Genomic DNA, 22,204 nt, shown 5'->3' with positions numbered 1-22,204 from the left:
CCCCACGCCCTCCCCCTATGCTTTCCGCCCCCAGCTTTTGGCTACACTGGATCCCTAACCCACTGAGGGAGGCTAGGGATGGAACTTGCATCTTCTCATAGACAACAGTTGGTACTTAATGCGCTGAGCCATAACAGGAACTTCTAGAATCAATTTTTTTGGGGGGGTGTCTTTTTAGGGCCGCCCCTGAGGCACATGGTGGTTCCCAGGCTAGGGAGCTGTAGCTGCCGCCTAAGCCAGAGCCACAGCAATGTGAGATCTGAGCTGCTTCGTCTGCAACCTATACCGCAGCTCATGGCAACACTGGATCTTTAACCCACTGAGAGAGGCCAGGGAGGGAACCAAGTCTTCATGGATGCTAGTTGGGGTGAGTTAACCGCTGAGCCACGACGGGAACTCCCAGAATCAGTAATTTTTAAACGTACTCAGGCAATTACCAAGAGCAAACAAAGGTGAGAAGTACCAATTTAATAAAATTTCTCCTCAAACGTGATATACCTATATTAATATGTTTACAGCAGTGTTCTCATATATTACCATATTTTCACTTTATTGATATGGGTAAATACACACAGACATAGCTATATCCATATACACTATACATTAATTCAAAAATAATGGCAACGAAAATGTTTACACTCAGTTAAGGAAATTCTCTCCAAATCAGAGGGCTGGCCTAAGGGCAAAAACAGACTTTCTGAGACCTGACCCCGCCCCTAACGTTGCTTCGTGGTCCTGCAGCCCTGGACCTCTGAGGCTCTCGGAGCCTTCCGGTCCCGCCTCGCGCTCGCCCCACCCCCTCCAAGCCCCGCCCCCTGGAGAGGCTCCGCCCCTCGGGCCAGCTCTGCCCTCGGCTCCTTGTTGCCCGCTGACCCCTCCGCCCGCCACCGGCCGGTCCAAGATGGAGGGCGCTTCGCGGGCGCCGTTGGCCCTCCAGCTGCTCCTCCTCGCGGCCCTGCCGGCCGCTTGCTGGTTAACCAGGGGCACCCTTGAGCCGCCGCTGCTTCCCGGAGCCCTAAAGGTAGGGCCAGGCGAACACGGCTCGGCCGTACCTCCCCCGGGATCCTGGGAGGAATCCCGGGCCGGGTATGTGGGACTGCGGCGTACCCATGGACACCCCGCACCTCTGGCGGGCGGGCCTGGCCTGGGGGCCGGGCCTCCAAAGAGGGAGCGGGGAAAGGCACCCCAGGAGATGGGGACGGCGGGGGAGAGGGGACGCGAGAGAGCGAAGGGGGCTCTTTAATGTGTGGTTAAGCCCGGCGCAGCTGCACTGATTGTTACTGCAGTCCAAGTTGTCGCCCTCCGGAAGGGGTTTTTCTGTCCAAAGTAGCCCATCAGAAGTGATCTCGACCTTTTGTAATGGCGCCTTCTTGGGGTAGAGCCAGGCTCTGGGGCAAGGCAGTGTTTATGTGCCGAGGAAATGTGGAAGTTGCTCAATGAGAGGGCGTGAGAGCATTTCCAGGCCACCTGTCTGTTCCCGCGGGTGGCGGGAAGGGATGCTTTCCCCCGGCGCGCCGGGCTCCGGGGTGCAAGCAAGCCGGGTCGCCCGGGCGGGAGAGGGGCAGAGGTTGAAGACGCCAAACTGACCCCGACGCCGTCCCTTTGGCGGGTGGTGTTAGAGGCATGCCTTGGGAACCTGGTAGAAACGGACTCATCCGAGCGCTGGGTGGGGACCCAGCCATCTGTTTCAGCAAGCTCTCCAGGTGGTTCCGAAGCCGGCTAAAGTCTGAGAACCACTTCGTGCTTGTACTGAAGGGTGGCTGGTTCTCACTGCTTTCTCCATGCTTTCTTACTGCTTTTTTTCACTGCTTTCTCATTGCTCTCGCCATGTGGAATCGGGCTGTTCTTAACCAATATTTGCCTTTTCATCATTTGAATGTGTGGTAAGGAAAAGTCTGGACTTTAAAATTCGATTTTCCCAGAGAAAAGAAACGATATTGGTGCACCTTTTCTTACTCATCAAGACTTGAATACTCAAAACTCAGGAGTGGCGGACACCATAAATACCACCTTTTTTACTTTCAGTGTATTAGAGTTTCGTCAGCCTCTCTGGGTATAATAATAGTATATCTGGGTTTCAGTTCTATTGGGACATTCCAAGAGCCACACCATGCTAAGCTCAAAGAACCACTTGTATCTGAGATATGTCACCGCTGTTGCAGCTGTTCAGAAATATGAATGTGAGACCAAGAGACCAAATAAAAGTGAAATAATTTCCTAAAGTTCTGGAAATAGAGACATTGTTTTCCCCTTTAACAGATTTTAAACATTAATCACAGTGAAAGACAAATGTCCCTAGAATCTGAATGGAAAAAAAAATGCATTTTGACTGCAAGCTGAAAATACACTACATTGTGGGTTCTTAGCGAGTTTCATTTCAGTTCTCCTAGTGACTTTATTCCACTTTTGGAAAGTCCAGACTTACACTCAGAATTTAAATGAATTAAATGATTAAATGAATGTTCTGCAGCTAGAAGGAGAATCTCATTCCTTGGGAATGTGTATATGGGAGGCTGAGACCTCTTGATCTAGACATTTGTTAGTGTTTGTGAAAATTTTCAAAGGTGCAGAACATTGAAAAGAATTTCACAGGAGTTCCCATCGTGGCACAGCAGAAACGAATCCTACTAGTATCCATAAAGATGCGGGTTCAATACCTGGCCTTGCTCAGCGATCTGTACTTGCTGTGAGATGTGGTGTAGGTCACAGAGGAGGCTCATATCCCTGTGGCTGTGGCTGTGGTGTAGGCTGGCAGCTGTAGCTCTGATTCAACCCCTAGCCTGGGAACTTCCATATGCTGAGAGTTTGGCCCTAAAAGGCAAAAAAAAAAAAAAAAAAAAAAAATTACAGTGGTCACCCATATTAGATTATAGCTGTCCAAAAAATGGAAAAAAAATTTTAAGTAGATAAGAGCTGTCCAGTTGACCTTGGTACAGTGATGATATGTGTCTGCTCTTTCCATTTACAGTAGCCTCTAGACTGTTGTGGTTTTTGAATGTTTGAAAAGTGGCCAGTGCAATGGAGGAGCTGAGTTTTTCGAACGTTATGTAGTTTTCATTAACTTAAATGTAAATAGCCACATGTTGTTAGTGGGTACCATGTTGAATAATCAAAAACTTAGACTACCATTTATATCACTATACTTTATTACACATCTGTTCACTTGTTCATCTCTGTATCCAGCCTGATCTAAGTGTGTAAAAAAACTGGTTGAAGTGAAGAAAATATTCCCTGTATCTTTTCAGTGACACAGATTTACTGAATTATAAGCACTTTTCTGTTTTGTTTACATGTGTAGTCAAGTCAGAAGTTTAGTTTACACATGTTGTGAAATCATACAAGTTTTTTAGTACATTCTTCTAATGTTAAAATTACTCGATGGAATTCCCCTTGTGGCACAGCAGAAATGAACCCGATTAGTATCCATGAGGACATGGGTTTGATCCCTGGCCTTGCTTAGTGGATCAAGGATCTGGTGTTGCCATGTCCCAGACGCAGCTCAGATCCTGAGTTGCTGTGGCTGTGGCCTAGGCTGGTGGGTGCAGCTCCAATTCAACCCCTAGCCTGGGAACTTCCATATGCCACAGGTGCAGCCCTTAAAAAAGCAAACAAACAAACAAAAACCCACAAAAAACTTGATCACCAAAGAGATATCCAGAGAACACTTATTTTCTTGTATGTGTAAATCTTTATTTCCTATATTTCCCTTAGACTTACTTATTTTAAACCGGGTATCTATTACCTTTGTCCTTAGAAAGCCATTTTGTCCCAGATGGGCATCCTGGGAGTGAAGGAATTAGGGAATTGAAAATGAGCAGGGATGGGAGTTCCCGATGTGGCACAGTGGTTAACGAACCCGACTAGGAACCATGAGGTTGTGGGTTTGATCCCTGGCCTCGATCAGTGGGTTAAGGATCCGGCATTGCCACGAGCTGTGGTGTAGGTTGCAGATGTGGCTCGAATCCCGCGTTGCTGTGGTTCTGGTGTAGGCCGGTGGCTACAGCTCCGATTCGACCCCTAGCCTGGGAACCTCCATATGCCATGGGAGCGGCCCTAGAAAAAGGGGGAAAAAAAAAAAAAGAACAGAGAGAAACTTCCGTTCTGCCACTCACTTGTTAAGTATACACTGCCCTGGCCCACAAGCCTGAACTTCCAGTTCAGTCAGAGGCTCTTAAGAACAAAAATTATGACCTGGCTCTGAACTTTGGGTCAGGAGGCAGTAAGGGATAAGAGTTTCTCCTGATATGAAATCATTCAGCAGGACCAAAAGAATTTAATTGAACTTGGTTCTCTGGAAAATATAGTGTACCAGTGTCTGAATTGTCTGTCACAGACTCCATATTCTCCTGGGCAGGTGATCCATGTAAGTAATCAATTGCTAACAATATAGTGTGTGTTCTCTACTGAAAGGCAGAAGCTGTAAAAAGGTTTCTTAGAGCAGGTCATTTGAGAGTTAATCTGTGGGCTGTTAAAAGAACGACGGTCCATAGTTAACAGATTCCTTAGCTTGAAAAGAGGAATGAATTCTTGGCTGGACTTTGGGCATAAAACGATACAACCACCAACTTGATGGTATATTGAATGTTGGTTTGTTCTAGCCCACACTTCATTCTAGGTGAGGGTGGGCCAGGGGAAGGCCAGGCTGGGATCTGCGGACTCCCTAGTCTTTATGCTTCCTGGGCTCCTGTGGGAATTGAAAAGTATTCCAAGTCATCTAAATGAATGGTCTGGGCTTCCATGTTAGAATCCTCGACCTCAGGTTGTCCCAGAAATCAGTCGACCTCATAAAATTGCTTCAGTCTTAGCCTCTCATTTGTTAGAAATATAGAAGGCATTAGGGTTGCTCACCATGCCAAGAAACACACCTGTATATTAGTTTGATGTTTATGAATGATTTTTCTCTTTTTGAAATTAAGAATGTCCACTGAAAAATTATTTAAGAGGAGTCTTGTTTTTATTCTAGGATAATGTCTGTCTGTGAATAAACTCAGGAAAGAATTTGACTTACAAATGGAAAATTATAGTTCCTGTGATCCTGAATACTTAAAATAGTACTTTCTTCTCTGTAGTAAGTGTATCATGAATAAACTTAAATATTTGACTGGACTTTTGAGTATACCAATGAGAGGCACTAAAACTGATTGTTCAGGTCCTTGTCCGTGGGCGGGAGGGGACACAATTAAGACGAGTTGGAGCACCTTTGTGTATGAAAACAATAAAGTTGGAAACATTTTGAATGTTTCAAATGATAGTGGAACAAATGAGTAAATTGATGGTATATTACATCAATATAATATGCATCACACAATTGATACGTTACACACACTGTAAATAAATGTCTATAGCTGCAGGCATTAACTTTTATTCTATTATAGTTGATTTGCAATGTTGTGCTAACTTATGCTGTATAGTGGAGTGACTCGGTCATACATATATACATTCTTTTAAAAAAATGCATATATAATTTTCTATCATGGTCTCTTTCAGGAGATCGGCTATAGCTCCCTGTGCTATATAGTAGGACCTTGTTGTCTATCCATTCTAAATGTAATAGTTTGCATCTACTTATCTCAAACTCCCAGTCCATCGCACTCTCTCCCCCCTTCCCCTTGGCAACCACAAGTCTGTTTTCCATGTCTGTGAATCTGTTTCTACTTTGTAGATGGGCTCATTTGTATCATATTTTATTTTTTATGAAAAAATTTTAAATTATAGTTGATTTACAGTGTTGTGTCTGTTTCTGTTGTACAGCAAAGTGACCCAGTCATACATATATGTACATTCTTTTTCCCATATTACCTTCCATCATGTTCTGTCACAAGAGACTGGCTATAGTTCCCTGTGGTGTGAAGTAGGACCTCATTGCTTATCCATTCTAAATGTAATAGTTTGCATCTATTAACCCCATACTCCCCATCTATGCTACTCCTCTGCCCCTCCCCCTTAGCAACCGCAAGTCTGTTCTCTATGTCTGTAAGTCTGTTTCTATTCTGTAAATAGGTTCATTTGTGCCATATTTTAGATTCCACATATAAGTGATATTATATGATACTTGTCTTTCTCTCTCTGATTTGACTTCACTTAATATGACAATCTCTGGTTGTATCCATGTTGCTGCAAATGGCATTATTCCATTCTTTTTATGGTTGAGTAGTATTCCATTGTATATAGGTACCACATCTTCTTCATCCATTCCATTCTGTCAGGGAATATTTAGGTTGCTTTCATGTCTTACCTATTGTGAATAGTGCTGCAGTGAACATAGGGGTGCATGTATCTTTTTGAATTGTGGTTTTGTCTGGATATATGTCCCGGAGTGAGATTGCTGGGTCATATGGTAGTTCTATATTTAGTTTTCTGAGGACTCTCCTACCGTTTTCATTGGTGGTTGCACCAGTGTGCATTCCCACCAGCATTGTAGGAGGGTTCATTTTTCTCCATACCCTTTCCAGGATTTGTTACTTGTAGTCTTATTAACAATGGACATTCTGACCAGTGTGAGGTGGTACCTCATTGTAGTAGATTTGCATTTCTCTAATAATTAGTGATGCTGAGCATATTTTCATGTGCCTACTGGCCATCTGTATGTCTTCAAAGAAATGTCTATTTAGGTCTTCTGCCCAGTTTTGGATTGGGTTGTTTGGTTTTTTTGTTGTTGAGTTGTAGGAGTTTGTATATTTTGGAGATGAATCTCTTGTTGGTTACACTTTTGTAACTGTTTTTTCCTATTCTGTAGGTTGTCTTTTAGTTTCTCTCTCGCTCTCTCTTTTTTTTAATGGGTTCCTTTGCTGTGCAAAAGCTTGTAAGTTTGATTAGGTCTCATTTTATTTTTGTGTTTATTTCTATTGCTTTGGGAGATGGCATTAACAATTTTAAATAAAAGAAGTTCCAGAAGAATACATACTGTATTATTCCACTTACATAAAGTGGAACAAATAAAACTAAACAATACGTTGTTTAGAGACAGGTGCACAGGTGAAGTATTAAAAAAGCAAGAAATGTTAACATAGAAGATGATATAGGGATTCCTTCTGAGGCGCAAGAGGGAAATGTGGCAGAAAAGCTTATGCAGGAGTTCCTGTCATGGCTCAGCGGTAACAAGCCCGACTAGTATGCATGAGGACGTGGGTTCGATCCCTAGCTTTGCTCAGAGGGTTAAGGATCCAGTGTTGCCATGAGCTGTGGTGTAAGTCGCAGATGCAGCTCGGATCCTGAGTTGCTGTGGCTGTGGTGTAGGCTGGCAGCTGCAGCTCCAATTGGACCCTTAGCCTGGGTTCTTCCATATGCCTTGGATGTGGCCCTAAAAAGACAAAGGAAAGAAAGAAAGGAAGGAAGGAAGAGTAAAGGGTCATGCAGGGAACATGTAGAGTGTGGATGATATTCTAGGCTTGAACTTAAGTGGTAGATGTGTGAATGTGAATCTTTTTTGTTTTTTAATTATAGTTGATTCATAATGTTGTGTCAATGAATCTTTCCTCGTAAACTCTGTATTTGCATATTATATGCTCAGGTGTGTGATATATTTCATAATTAAATGGAAAAGTATATAGATTATGGGAGTTCCCGTCGTAGCACAGTGGTTAACGAATCCAACTAGGAACCATGAGGTTGTGGGTTCAATCCCTGGCCTTGCTCAGTGGGTTAAGGATCCGGTGTTGCCGTGAGCTGTGGTGTAGGTTGCAGATGTGGCTCGGATCCCGCGATGCTGTGGCTCTGGCGTAGGCCGGCAGCTACAGCTCCGATTCGACCCCTATCCTGGGAACCTCCATGTGCTGCGGGAAGTGGCCCTAGAAATGGCAAAAAGACAAAAAAAAAAAAAGCATATCTTTAGGAAAAAAAAAGTATATAGATTATGAAAAACTGGAATTGTGAATAAAGGCATTTAAAAGACTGCAAAAATGGAATTGATGAGTTTTTAAAAGTGTTCTGTTAATGTTGCTGTAAGTGATCTACAGTAAGTGTAACTGAGGGAGAAGAAAAAGACTGAATTATTCTCAGTTTGGGAAATACATATCTATCCAGTTGTGTGATGCTTGTTTTGCAGGACAGCATCAGGATTAACGTAACGACCCTGAGAGACGATGGGACGGAATCCAGAGAACAGGTTTGTCTCCTTTGGTCATGTTTTTATTCTATCATTTAGCTAGGTACTATGCAGCCTCTTTTCTTTTTTTTTAATCTGCATATCTAATTTAGTTAGATGTTGTGTTTTTGACATGAAGAGTTTGTCATCATTTGTAAATCACTGGAATTAATGAATATGCTGCTTTATTTTAAGGTTGTTCTTAACATAACCTATGAGAGTGGACAGGTATATGTAAATGACTTCCCTGTAAATAGAGGTGTAACCCGAATAAGCTGTCAGACTTTGATAGGTAAGTACTATTACTGAATTACTTCCATAATTGTTTTGTTTTTAGTAACACTAAATTAGTGAAGCACAATTTTTTGATGTTACATATTTCCACTTTAAATTAATAACATACACTGGGAGTTTCCGTTGTGGCTCAGTGGTTATACAAACCCTACTAGGAACCGTGAGGATGCAGGTTCAATCCCTGGCCTCGCTCAGTGGGTTAAGGATCTGGCGTTGCTGTGAGCTGTAGTATAGGTTGCAGACGCGGCTCGGATCCTGTGTTGCTGTGGCTGTGGTGTAGGCTGGCAGCTGTAGCTCCAGTTCAACCCCTAGCCTGGGAACTTCCACATGCCACAGGGGCAGCCATAAAAAGACAAGATAATAATAATAATAATATACATAATTACTAGAGTATATAATAACACTAATGTGTTTAAAACTTTTCCCTTTTACATTGGTTATTTCTGGCATATTCGCATTTTCTCTGTCATAAGATAGGTATTGCTTGGAACTGCGTGTCTGGGAGGTTGATAACAATGTGAGATGTGCCTATAGGTAGTAAATGGAGCTTTACAAGCAGGGGGCAAAACCTCTGGAAGTATGCTTATTACAGCTGTAAAAGATAAAGAGAAAAGTGTACCGTCTTTCTGATTCTCTAGTTTTCAATTTCTTCTACCTTTATGTCCATATGTCCATATATAACATTTTCTTTTTTAACTTTTTAAAATCTTGAATTGTTTAAAGACAAACAAACATGTTACATTGGGATGTACTATTATTTGAATGAGATAAAGAATATGAGAATTTTGTATAGTATTCTTTTTTTTTTTTTGTCTCTTTCAGGCCATAGCCGTGACTATGGAGGTTCCCAGGCTAGGAGTCAAATTGGAGCTGTAGCTGCCGGCCTATACCACAACCACAGCAACATGAGATCTGAGCCGGGTCTGTGACCTACACCACAGCTCATGGCAACGCCAGATCCTTAACCCACTGAGCGAGGCCAGGGACTGAACCTGTGTCCTCATGGATACTAGTCAGATTCATTGCTGCTGAGCCAGAATGGGAACTCCTTGTATGCTATTCTTATTATCTGTTTTAATATACACATTTAAGGTGGTAAATGTTTCTCTGAGCCCTTGTATCCTATACTTGATTCATTATATATCTTTATTATCATTCCATTTATGGTGCTTTCTAAGTATTTGTGATATTTCTGGAAGTATATTGTTTAATTTTCAAACAGTTGGGGACTTTTTTAAAAAAACTGATTCTACCTCTATCATCAGAGATATATTCTGTATAATTTTAAACCTTTGAAGAGACTTAATATATGGTTAGTTTTAGTAAATGCTGCTTCCCATGTATACTTGCTTAAAAAAAAAAAAAAGGCATGAACTCAGAATTCCTGCTAGGCGTTGTTGGTTAAGGATCCAGCATTGTCTCTGCAGTGGCTCAGTTTGCTGTTGTGGTGTAGTTCAGTCCCTATCCTGACACAGTGGGTTAAGGATCCAGCATTGCTTGGATTGGATTCTTGGCTGGGAACTTCCATATTCCATGAATGTGCCCCCTCCTCCCAAAAAAGGCAGGAACTCAGCATTGTAGGGCCATGGTATCTAGAACTTCCTAAATAGGAGTTTTTAAAAAAATCTTTGGGGAGTTCCCGTCATGGTGCAGTGGTTAATGAATCCATCTAGGAACCATGAAGTTGCAGGTTCCATCCCTGGCCTTGCTCAGTGGGTTAAGGATCCGGCGTTGCAGTGAGCTGTGGTGTGTAGGTCGCAGATGCAGCTCAGATCCTGAGTTGCTGTGGCTGTGGTGTAGGCTGGCAGCTGCAGCTCTGATTAGACCCCTAGCCTGGGAACCTCCATATGCCGCAGGAACGGCCCAAGAAATGGCAAAAAGACCAAAAAAAAAAAAAAAAATCTTCAGGAAGAGGAGTTCCCTGGTGGCTTACTTGGTTAAGGATCTGGCATTGTTGTGGTTTAGGTCACTGTTGTGATGCAAGCTCAATCCCCACAGGTACTGGCCCCCCCAAAAAGCAAATAAAATGTATGGGAGGAGCAGTTTAGATTAAGGGAATAGCTCTATAAAGGCACAGAATCAGTTTGAACAGCTGAATTTCCGAGCACAGTGTCCATCTGGGCTGCTTTTTGGCAAATAATCCTCAGATGACAACATTTGAGGGGCAGAAATAAAATACTTCTTTTGCAAAGCAGTTTCATTGATTTATATTGCTTTATCATTTTCTATAGCACTTCCAGCTTTTTTTTTTTTTTTTTTGATAGAAGTTCCTAGGCCAGGGATTGAACCTGAGCCTCTGCAGAGACCTGAGGCACTGCAGTTATATTCTTAACCCACTGTGCCACAGCAGGAACTCCTGTTTTCATAGAGTAGCCATTGGCTTTGCAGACCAGCTGCAGCTGCTGCCACCCATTGACACTGGGGCGAGGGTGGGAGTTTTCAGCAAGAGAACACGGCCATAGCTAACCCTACCCCCTCGTCCATTAGTGAAGAGTAATTACAGGGCTTTCCCACCCACTTCCCCATGCTGCCCTGTTGACAGTGATGAGTACTGCCTGGGCCCTTCTACCACTGGCTTTTGGGGATGAATGGATGGCTGGATGGATGGAGGTCCTCACTTTGCTAAAACATGGGATTCTGTCTTCTGGCCTGCTTTTTTTTTGGTAAATAGTTAAGCCTTGTAGGTTCATTGACAGCCTGTTTAAGAGAGTGGGAAAGATGTTGCCAGGGTGGCGTTCTTTACAAGATCTACAAACCATCCAACATTTTTCCCTTTTCAGATGAGTATAGGCATTGTAAGGCTTTGTCAGGTTGTCTTTGTTTTCATAAATCTGAAACATCAGTGAGGTCCGAGAGGAAGAAAGGCAAAGATACTGATGTGCAGCTGTCTTGTTCCACGTAAACATCATCAAAATAATCAAATTCAGTAACTGATTTGGTGGCATTTTTTACTCAAAGCTGTCACTCCTTTTTTTTTTTTTTTATAGTGAAGAATGAAAATCTGGAAAATTTGGAGGAAAAAGAATATTTTGGAATTGTCAGTGTAAGGATTTTAGTCCATGAGTGGCCTATGACATCTGGTTCCAGTTTGCAACTCATTGTCATTCAAGAAGAGGTAGTAGAGATGGATGGAAAACAAGTAAGATGGTATATTCTTATTAATTGGGAATTAAATTATAAAGATTTATGTTCAGTGTCAGGCATGTGTTCAGTTATTTTGTTATTTATTTCTGACTTGATAAGGAAAAACGTCCACTAATGTCATCTGTATCCAATCATTTAGAACTTTTTACTTGTTTTAAAATGGCATTTACTTGTTTATCATTAAAGTCCTAATTTCTATTTATTTATTTATTTTTAGGGCCACACCCCTGGCAAATGGAAGTTCCCAGGCTAGAGGTTGAATCAGAGCTGTAGCTGCCAGCCTACAGCACAGCCACAGCAACGCCAGATCCGAGCCACGTCTGCGACCTACACCACAGCTCACGGCAATGCCAGTCGAGGTCATGGATCGAACCTGCTTCCTCATGGATACTAGTCAAGTTCCTTACACTGAGCCACAACAGGAACTCTAAGTTCCTGTTGTGGATTTTTTAAAAGGTCATATTTATACATGTTTTAAAATATTGCGAACACCATTAACCAGAGCAAGTAAGTGAAGAGGCTGAATTTGGTTGGTAGCTCTGCTACCATTTCCTCTGGCTAAGTCTCTCTAAGTCAATGAAATGGAACTGAGAGCAAGCTTACATAATGAGAACCAGAGCACACAGGCGTATGATTCAAGTTGCAAATTAAATGCCTTAAATGCGGTGGAGGGTGATAAAGAGGAATTGTGTGAATAGGACAAGTTTTTCAGTTTCAAAAATCAGGGAGGAAAGTTCAGTTTTTTAGATTCTTACCAGATTGTGCCATTATTTAAAATAAACTGTTAATTGCCTATCCTTTTTTCATAGGCTCAACAAAGAGACATTACTGAAATTGATATTTTAGTTAAGAATCAGGGAGTACTCAGACATTCGAACTACACCCTGCCCCTGGAAGAAAGCATGCTACACTCGATTTCCCGCGACAGTGATATTTTATTTACCCTTCCCAGCCTCTCTAAAAAAGGTACTTAAAGTATTAAGGGAATTATTGCTTTAGTTGCTAAGTTTTTAATCCTAGTGAATATGTTTGGAAGTAAGCTTCTTTTAGAAATGCTTTAGGGAGGGGGAGGGGCGTGGGATGGTCCAGGAGTCTGGGGTTAATAGATGCAAAGTATTGCATGTGGAGTGGATAAGCAGTGAGAGCCTGCTCTGTAGCACAGGGAACTATATCTAGTCACTTATGATGGAGCATGATGGAGGATAGTGTGAGAAAAAGAATGTATATATATATGTGTGACTGGGTCACTTTGCTGTATAGTAGAAAATTGACAGAACACTGTAAACCAACTATAATAGGAAAAAAATCATTTTAAAAAAACAAAATGCTTTATTATAACATGTATCGCTTTACAAATCCATCTGAGGCCCTCATAGATTGTGATCAGTGCTGATTACATAGCGACATTTTGCTGTAATCATCTATCTACTCTTACTTGGTAATGATCACAAAATACATGGTAAGAATATTGCTCAGTTAGAGGAGGAAGTATCCATTTTTTCCCATTGAAAAACAGAACTTTAAAAAATTTGACTTTCTATGTGACAGAATTGTGGCTGCTGTAGCGCCTAATAACTGTCTTAATTTGGAATTCCTTTGGGGCATTTAAATACAGACCGTCAAATGTTTGCTTTTCTCCAATGGAAAAAAATATGTTCTTGCTATACAGTAAATGCCATTGGGGAGTTCCTGTTGTGGCTCAGCGGTCAATGAATCCGACTAACATCCATGAGGATGCAGGTCCAATCCCTGGCCTTGCTCTGTGGGTTAAGGATCCTGCATTGCTGTGGCTGTAGTGTAGGCCGGCAGCTGTAGCTCCAATTAGACCCCTAGCCTGGGAACCTCCATATGCCATGGGTGTGGCCCTAAAAAGCAAAAAAAAAAAAGAAAGGTCATTGGCATAGTGACCTTGGGACTAGTGGGAGAGATACCAGCACGTGCCTAGCGTTTTGATAACTCGGCTCTTCCTCCTCAGGAGAAAGTGTTAGTTCTTTGCAAACCACCAGCCAGTATCTTATCAGGAATGTGGAAACCACTGTAGATGAAGACGCTTTACCTGGCAAATTACCTGAAACTCCTCTCAGAGCAGAGCCTCCATCTTCGTATAAGGTAAATCAGGTATTTGGGATTATCTCTATTTGTATGACAAGCATTTACAGTTATGGTAAAGAAAATTTTTTTTTTTTTTTTGTCTTTTTGCCATTTCTTGCGCCGCTCCCGTGGCATATGGAGGTTCCCAGGCTAGGGGTCGAATCGGAGCTGTAGCTGCCAGCCTATGCCAGAGCCACAGCAACTCGGGATCCGAGCCGCATCTGCGACCTACACCACAGCTCTCTGCAGTGCCAGATCCTTAACCCACTGTGCTAGGCCAGGGATGGAACCTGCATCCTCATGGTTCCCAGTCAGGTTCGTTTCCACTGTGCCACAACGGGAACTCCGAAAATAAATATTAGCATTTAAAATGAGATGGAAAGTATGAGGATTGGATCCAGAGGATATCGCTAATAGTGAACTCATCAGTGTTTTAATGTGATGCTTTTAGGTATTCCTGTTTTGAAGTTTCACTTCAAAATGATATAGTCAGATAATGATTATCAAGGCAATGGATTTCATTTTGTTTGGGGTTTCAAAGTCTTTCTCATATCCCCATTTGTCTGTTTATTCTGTAACTTCAAACACACACACACACACACACACACACACACGTACACGTGGTCCATTCAGCATCTTTTGCAGTGACTAAGCAATTCTTGGGCTAGCAATGTGGGATCCAAGCTGTGTCTGCGACCTACACCACAGTTCATGGCAACACCAGATCCTTAACCCACTGAGCAAGGCCAGGGATCGAACCCGCAACTTCATGGTTCCTAGTCGGATTCGTTAACCGCTGAACTCCCCCCTAGCTTTATTCTAACTGCAGTTCCTTACCATACGATGGGACCCACACTCAAGTGAGCAGGATCTGTGGTTGGTCTCAAAGGATTCCAGAGCTGGTTCTTTGAAGAGGTTCTCACTGAGGGTTAGGATTACTTATTGGGGCTGCTGGAGAAACCTGAGTCACTTTTTGCACCAGAAGGATAGTGCCCTCTTTGTCCCCATTTCCCTCAGAGCAAAGCAGCCTAAGAACAGATTCTTCAAAGCCCATGCCAGCTGCAGCTCCACTTCGACCCCTAGCCTGGGAACCTCCGTATGCCACGGGTATGGCCCTAAAAAGTAAAAACAAAGGCAACAAAAACAAAGCCCATGCCATCACTGCATGCCTGAGCTTCCTCTGTCACTCTTTAAGTATAGAAATACGTTTGGCGCACAGTGAAATCTCCATCTGTTCCAAAAGCTACTAGTTTCTTTGTGTTTCTCACCTTCTCTTGCGCTCTGACTATTGGAAACACATAGCTGATGGGTCCGTTTTGTGTAAGTGGCCACCCTTCTTGTGAGTTAGCGATTATTTTCTCCGGGTTTATAGTTAGACCACAGTGTAAATAATTGTAAAGGATAGTAACATTTCTGTGCCTGTCTTGTTACACATAATTTTAAAAATTGTAAATAGCTTTGAGGTACATTTGAAAATAAAATGTAGCCATTTAAATGGTAGGGTTAGATGGAGTGGCGCAGTGGAAATGAATCCGACTAGGAACCATGAGGTTGTGGGTTCTATCCCTGGCCTCACTCAGTGAGTTAAGGATCTGATGTTGCCGTGAGCTGTGGTGTAGCTCAAAGACTCGCCTTGGTCGGCTTGGATCCAGCATTGCTGTGGCTGTGGTGTAGGCTGGCGGCTGTAGCTCTGATTAGACCCCTAGCCTAAAAAGACAAAAGACAAAAAAATTAAAAAGAAAGGTAGGGTTAGATAAGTTTTGTCAAGTGTAGACATCCAGGTCACCACCAGGACAGTCAAGATATGTGATATTGGAGTTCCTGTCATGGCTCAGTGGTTAACAAATCCAACTAGCGTCTATGAGGACTTGGGTTCGGTCCCTGGCCTCGCTCAGTGGTTTAAGGATATGGAGTTGCTGTGAGCTGTGGTGAAGGTAGAAGACGTGGCTCTGATCCCACGTGACTGTGGCCGTGGTGTAGGCCGGTGGCTACAGCTCCGATTCAACCCCTAGTCTGAGAACTTCCATATGCTGAGGGTGCGGCCCTAAAAAGACAGACAGACAGACAGATACACACACACACACACACACACACACACACACACAAAATATGTGATGTTATCATCACCCCAAACAAGAACATAATTTTTAAAATTTCTTAGAGCTGAAATGAAACCTGCATATCTAATCAAAACTCTTTTTTTTTTTTCTTTCTTCTAGGTGATGTGTCAGTGGATGGAAAAGTTCAGAAAAGATCTCTGCAGGTTCTGGAGCAGTGTTTTCCCAGTATTTTTTATGTTTTTGAATGTCATGGTGGTTGGAATTATAGGAGCAGTTGTAGTAATAACTATCTTAAAAGTGCTTTTCCCAGTTTGTGAATACAAGTAAGTATTTCTTATTTTTGAACTACATTAGTATTTTTAAAGATTAAAAAGTAATTATCTTTACTATATTTTAGAGTAGAAAATACAAAAACTAGGAGTAAGACAAGTGGAAGGGAAAATAATCATCTTTTTTTTTTCTGGCCCATCTTTCAACTTGAGCAAAATTAAAAGACATTTATTAGATACCTATTATGGTCAAGACACCTGTCTTGGGAATTCAAATATGGGTGGGCAAACTCTACTCTGTAAGAACCTAGTTTATTAGAGAAAAAGGAAACCAACGTCTTTAATGGAAAACACAGTGTGTCTAATAAGGAAGAAATGAAATAAGAAGGTTCCCTCTGTATTTTCAACCTCAAAGTGTCAATTTAAAATGAAATAAATTTTTGGAGAGTAGCAGGATATTCACTGCAGCACTGCTTGTAACAGAAAACAAAAGCAAAAGAGGAAACTCTGAACTATGTATCAGTGAGGGCTGACAACTAATGGTTCACTAATAATATGCAGTGGGGATTCCGTGCAGCTTGTAGGAGAAAGAAGTCCAAGATGTATTAATTAGATGGGAAGAATTCTGTAACTTGGGAGTTCCCATTGTGGCGCAGTGGAAACAAATCTGACTAGGAACCATGAGGTTGTAGGTTTGACCATTGAGCCATGACGGGCACTCCTAAAGTCTTAAAAAATTTATCTTTGCTGTGGTGCCCCTGGGAGCCATCCCAGGGGTCTCAGTGCAGTCTGGGAACTGTGGCTTAAGATCTTTTCCTTTCAGGACATCTGTGGGCTTATTCATTCTCTTTATGGGTGCATAGTGTTTCCCAGCATGGCTGTGCCATAAACCATTCCTCCACTAGACATTTGGGTCATGTCCAATGTCATTTAACTTCCACTAATGCTCTAATGCATATTCTTAATGTACATATATCTCTGCACAGGTACATTAATGTAGAATAGAGTCCTAAAAAGTGAAAGTACTGGGTCAAAAAGTATATGTATTTAACATCTTCTCAACACCTGATAGCAGTCTTTTTTGCTTTTGTAACTTGGGGGGGGGGGAAAATCTCATTTTAATTTCCATTTTCTGGAGCTCCTGCTGTGGTGCAGTGGATTAAGAATCTGCAGTAGCTCAGGTTGCTGCAGAGGCACGGATTCAGCCCTTGGCCTGGTGCAGTGGGTTAAAGGATCTAGCATTGCCACAGGTGCGGCATAGGTCACAGCTGTGGCTTGGATTCAGTTCCTGGCCTGGAAACTTCCATATGCTATGGATGTGGCCATTGAAAAATAATAATAATAAATAGTTTCCATTTTCTTCTTAATGGCGTCTTTCCCTATCTAGGTCTAGCCAAGTCTGTCATCTTTGTAATAGTTGGCTGTGTGGATTTCTCCTGTGACATGCCTATTGATATATACCTTTGCCCATTTTTCAGTTGTATTGCCTTTTGTAATTATCACTGTGTAGGAGTTCCTTTGTCTGTTGTACATACATAATATATATTGCAGATATATGTATATTTTTAAATCCCAGATTATGATTTGCCTTTTGCTTTTATATATGGTATTCTATATTACACAGAAGTTTTTCATTTGGAGAAAAAGCAATTCATGTTGTTCCTTTATGGCTTCTAGGGTTTTAATTTTTTTTTTAATAGGCCTTTCCCATTTTAAAATTACATTGTTTTCTTAAAACACTTTTTACCATCACTTTTGTGTACAGTTTGAGCTAGAGTTGATTTTCTGAGGCCATTATTCTGTTAGTAATTTGCCTGTTGACTTGGAATTTACTGTCACCTACATTCCTATGTGTTTTCTTTCTGTGCTTTCTTCTTCCACTGATCTACTTGTCTGTTCCTGTGCCAGTACCATGGTTTTAACTACTATCATGCTTTAACAAAACCTCTGATAGCTGCTTAGGTCTGCTGTCTTTTCACTGCCTTGTTCTTTTTTTAAAAAATGTTATGGCTATTGCACAGTTTTTTCTTTGTGAAATTTAGAAATCAGCTTGTTTGGTTCTATAAACAGGTAACTTCTGTTGATGTTTTTGTTTTGACGGTACCCATGGCACATGAACATTCCCCAGCCAGGGATCGAACCCACCCATAGCGGCAACCCAAGCCACTGCAGTAACAATGCCAGATGCTTAACCTGCTGTACCACAAGGGAACTCCTATTGATGTTTCGATTAGGGTAATATTGAACTTGCAATACAAGATTTTGGATCCAATCCAGAGGTCTCCCTGATCAGGTACTTCAGCAGCAGAAGGAAAAATGCTGTCTAAAGATCTGCGTAAAGGCTGCATTCCAGAGGAGTAGTGCTTAGAAAGCTGCTGGGGCTTTGCCTTTTTTGCCCAGCTTGTGCAAAACAAGGTCTTTGTCTGCCTTGGGGATCTTTACCTCCCCTGTCCTCTTGTCCTCTTGTAAGGAGCTCCCTCTTTTTCCTTTCTGTTCTCTCAGTTAGTTTGGTTAAAGTGAACTTTGGACCTAAGAGTTTATACAGCCATCGTAAACTAAATCAAAAGAAGCAAAAGCACCTACCCCCAGGTATAAACTTAATTATAACCTCGATGTAGCCCTGTTTTAGTACCAAACTAGACAGAAGAAACATTTAATTTTCCTTTCTGTATTTCAGAGGAATTCTTCAGTTGGATAAAGTGAATGTTATACCTGTGACAGCTCTCAACTTATATTCAGATGGTCCAGAGAAAACAGCAGAAAAACCTGGAGATAAAACATGTATTTAAGACACCACCTCGAATCATGGACTCCGCATTAGACTGTTGGTTCAGATTTGCCACTCGAATATAATTTTCTTTAAATCATTAAGAATCAGTTTATATACTAGAAAAATCCCTAAACTCCTAAAACTGCCAAAAACTTGACCTTTAAAGTCACAAAGCTCATCTTATTCTATAATAGGGCTGGCTGTTCAGATGATGAATTATTAAGGGAAATTGAAATGGAAGACATGAAGAAACTCTGAAACAACCAAAAGAAAAGAAAAGCAAGACAAATGCCATGTGCCAATACTTTTCAAGGTGCCTTTTGTTAGGGAAATTATATCCACTTAATTACTATATGACTTTATGAAAAGCACTTTATGAAATTCTAATTTAAAAGCTCAAGAACTTAACACTTATTTTTTTATTCAGTAAAATGTGCCTTTATATTAAGTATGTGACTCAGTATAAAATCATTGAAGCGTATCATGATTTGATTGTATCCTGTACCAAGACTACTTACCTTCAATGAACCAGGATTTTAAAACAGTGACATGTTCTCACGCTAAAATAAACTTTTCTTTTTTTTTTGAAGGAAAAAAAAAGTACAGTCTTTTTGGAATAAAAACTTTGCCCAGGTGACAATTACATATATAACAGCTCCTTTCACATAACACTGGCTGAAACCAAGTTTCAAATTAGTTAATGAGTCCATCAGTGTCATGGAATTAGAATGTGCCTTTGCTCCTGTGGTTCCAAGTATAATCCTATTGACCCTACAGTGGTGTTTGGTTTTTTTTAAACCATCACCCATATTGATGTATATTTTACAGTGTGATCTGGTACATAATACATATCTTTACTCCATGTGAAAGATACTTTCTGTTTTAATAAAAAAATTTTTTTGATTGCAACCTTTCATTTAAAACATTGTTCAGGGACTTCCCATTGTGGCTCAGCGGTAACAAAACTGACTCATTTCCATGAGGATGGGTTTCAATCCCCGGCTCTGCTCATTGGGTTAAGGATCTGGCATTGCTCTGAGATGCAGTGTAGGTCACAGACGAGGCTCAGATTTGGTGTGGCTGTGGCTGTGGCTGGCAGCTGCAGCTCCGATTTGACCCCTAGCCTGGGAACTTACATATGCCGTGGGTGCAACTCTTAAAAAAAAAAACAAAAACACATTGTTCAAGAAAGAAATGATTGGGTTTTAAAACCACCTTAGATTTCTGCTAAATAGGTAAGTATAGAGTGGAAGAAGGATGGCAGGTAGTAGAGGGAGGGAGGGAGGTTTCATTCTGCCTGTTTTTGTTGAGGAATGATGGCCCTGTGTGATGGACTGTCTCAATATTCTAGATGAATAAATAATAGTATACCGTTCACAATTTAACCCTAAAGTCACCTAGCCAGTAACACTTTTTCCCATGTCCTTCATCATTCTCTAAGTTGCTAGAAATCACTAGTTCTAACTTTAAATGATGGCAGAGTCTTGGTTAATCAGTTAAGCAGGAGCTTGTAGACTCTTGGAAGAACAGTGTAGGAGGTTTTCCTTGGAGAGTGCAGGCTTGTGGTCAATGATTCCTATCCCTCCTCCTCTCCTTAGCTGTGAGACCTGGGGCCTGGCCAGTCTCCCCGAGGATCTGTTTTCTATGGCTGGGATGACACAGTATTTTTTTTTTTAGCAAGTAATTATAAATGGAAATCCTTCCTAAAATTTTATACCATACACTTTATCTCATTTATTAACTTTCACTTGCACCCTTAACTACTATTTTAATTACACTTTGTATCTGTGAGTGATGGGTTAATGAGTGCCATGAGAGTACAGCCAACAGCATCCACCTGCCTACAGTGCAGCCTCTTACTCAGGCAGAATAAAGTCAGATGGATAAGGCTGTGTATAAATGTATTTTTTTCCTTCCTTTTAAAAGCACAGGAAAATGAAGAGCCTTTTCAAGTTCTCTCAGGAGGAGGAGGAGGAAGTTACCACAACACCAGGCAGGAAGGAAAGTATGCTGGGTGTGGTTTATACATCAGTTGACTGTGTGTTAAAACGTTCAGGAATTTTCAGTTATCCACTAGCACCTAAGGAGCTAGAGCCAGTCTTATTCCCTGGAGGAATGGTGGGCAGTGGAAGAGAAGATGATATACTCTGAAGTGCATATAAAGACAGTTTTCCAAGCTAAGTGATAGAATTTATGGCAACATCTGTCGTCAGTGAAAGAGAAATAGAGTAATGCTAAAATAAAACAAATCTACTTCTAGCTTTAAAAAATTGTCTTTATTCAGAATCATACTTTCTTTGTTTTTTACTCCTACCATTATGAAAGTTTAAAAAAATATAGCGCTCGGTGCAACGAAATACTAATTTTAATTATTATTCAAACACTTAATGCAGGTTTCCCACATGTGAAAATTCAGCATGATCCAAACTCATATATCCATTTCTCATATCTTTCAATGTCTGCAGCAGACACTGATTTAGAAACCTTTTTTAAAGCCATTTCAAAATCCTCCATAGTTGTAGGCATGTGCATTTCTTCTTTTGAAAGATTTCTGATTTCTTCTGGGGTCAAACCTTCAATACGCCTTCTCATTGCCATCAAGGATGCATCCCTGGGTTTTAAATTAAAACAAAAATGAAACAAAACCAAGAAATCATAAAATTATGTTTTGCTTGAATAAAAACCTGTGAACAGAATTTTCCAGTGTGTGTGTGTTCTTCTGTAATTATCTTATTACACACACATATGTGGTACTGCAGAGAATCCAGTGTTGGACTACAAAGCCTGTTCTATTTTTTTTAGCAGTTCAATCTTCCATTATGAAATGCTACTCATTTTAAAGAACTGACACTGAGCCAAAAGCCCAAGAAGTAGAAGGATATAATAATGAGAGCAAATGAATTTTATTAAAAGTGTAACATAAAATAATGAGCATCACAGAGACAGTACAGAATCTGTTAGCTAGAAAATTAAATATTTCCTGGAGTTCCCATTGTGGCTCAGTGGTTAACGAATCCGACTAGGAACCATGAGGTTGCGGGTTCGATCTCTGGCCTTGCTCAGTGGGTTAAGGATCTGGCGTTGCCGTGAGCTGTGGTGTAGGTCACAGACGTGGCTGGGATCTAGCGTTGCTGTGGCTCTGGTGTAGGCTGTTGGCTACAGCTCCGATTGGACCCCAGGCCTGGGAACCTCCATATGCCGTGGGAGCAGCTCAAGAAAAAAAAAAGGCAAAAAGAAAAAAAAAATTAAATATTTCCTACTACATGCGTAAGAAAAGCTGATCAGGTTAGGAGGTCTCTCCCTTCCCCCCTTTGTATTAGTGCTATTTTTTCTTAAAGGAGAAACCTCAGATTCAACTCTTTTCTTTCATTCAGTTTCATCCTTAACAGCAGCCACCATTTGTGCAAAGGGATGGCAACAAAGCTGTTTCATACACGTTATTGCTAGTCTTAACAGCCCTGCATGGTACGCTTAACTTTAGAGATGAATAAAC

The 22,204-nt window shown here is 41.3% G+C and overlaps 2 protein-coding genes across 8 annotated transcripts in view; one reads left to right on the top strand and one right to left on the bottom strand.

The window, feature by feature from the left end:
• The first annotated feature begins 823 nt into the window (after positions 1-823).
• Positions 824-21,407, top strand: GINM1 (glycosylated integral membrane protein 1). The gene is made up of 8 exons (XM_047769973.1): positions 824-1,021; positions 8,045-8,104; positions 8,279-8,375; positions 11,365-11,516; positions 12,331-12,487; positions 13,497-13,630; positions 15,832-15,995; positions 18,619-21,407. The coding sequence occupies exons 1-8, from the start codon at positions 902-904 to the stop codon at positions 18,728-18,730; spliced, it is 996 nt and encodes a 331-aa protein (XP_047625929.1). The 5' UTR covers positions 824-901; the 3' UTR covers positions 18,731-21,407.
• Positions 21,059-22,204, bottom strand: part of KATNA1 (katanin catalytic subunit A1) — a 29,295-nt gene continuing 28,149 nt past the window's right edge. For all 7 annotated transcript variants that reach the window (XM_047769968.1, XM_047769970.1, XM_047769971.1 and 4 more), the window contains one exon: positions 21,059-21,322. In XM_047769968.1, the coding sequence (XP_047625924.1) occupies positions 21,124-21,322 (199 nt within the window). In that variant the 3' untranslated portion in view covers positions 21,059-21,123. The remainder of the gene's footprint in view (positions 21,323-22,204) is intronic.

This window comes from Phacochoerus africanus, chromosome 2 (genome assembly GCF_016906955.1).
Source record: "Phacochoerus africanus isolate WHEZ1 chromosome 2, ROS_Pafr_v1, whole genome shotgun sequence".
Taxonomy (NCBI): Eukaryota; Metazoa; Chordata; class Mammalia; order Artiodactyla; family Suidae; genus Phacochoerus; species Phacochoerus africanus.
Note: the sequence above shows the minus strand (reverse complement) of the source record. Positions and strands in the feature narration are given on the sequence as shown.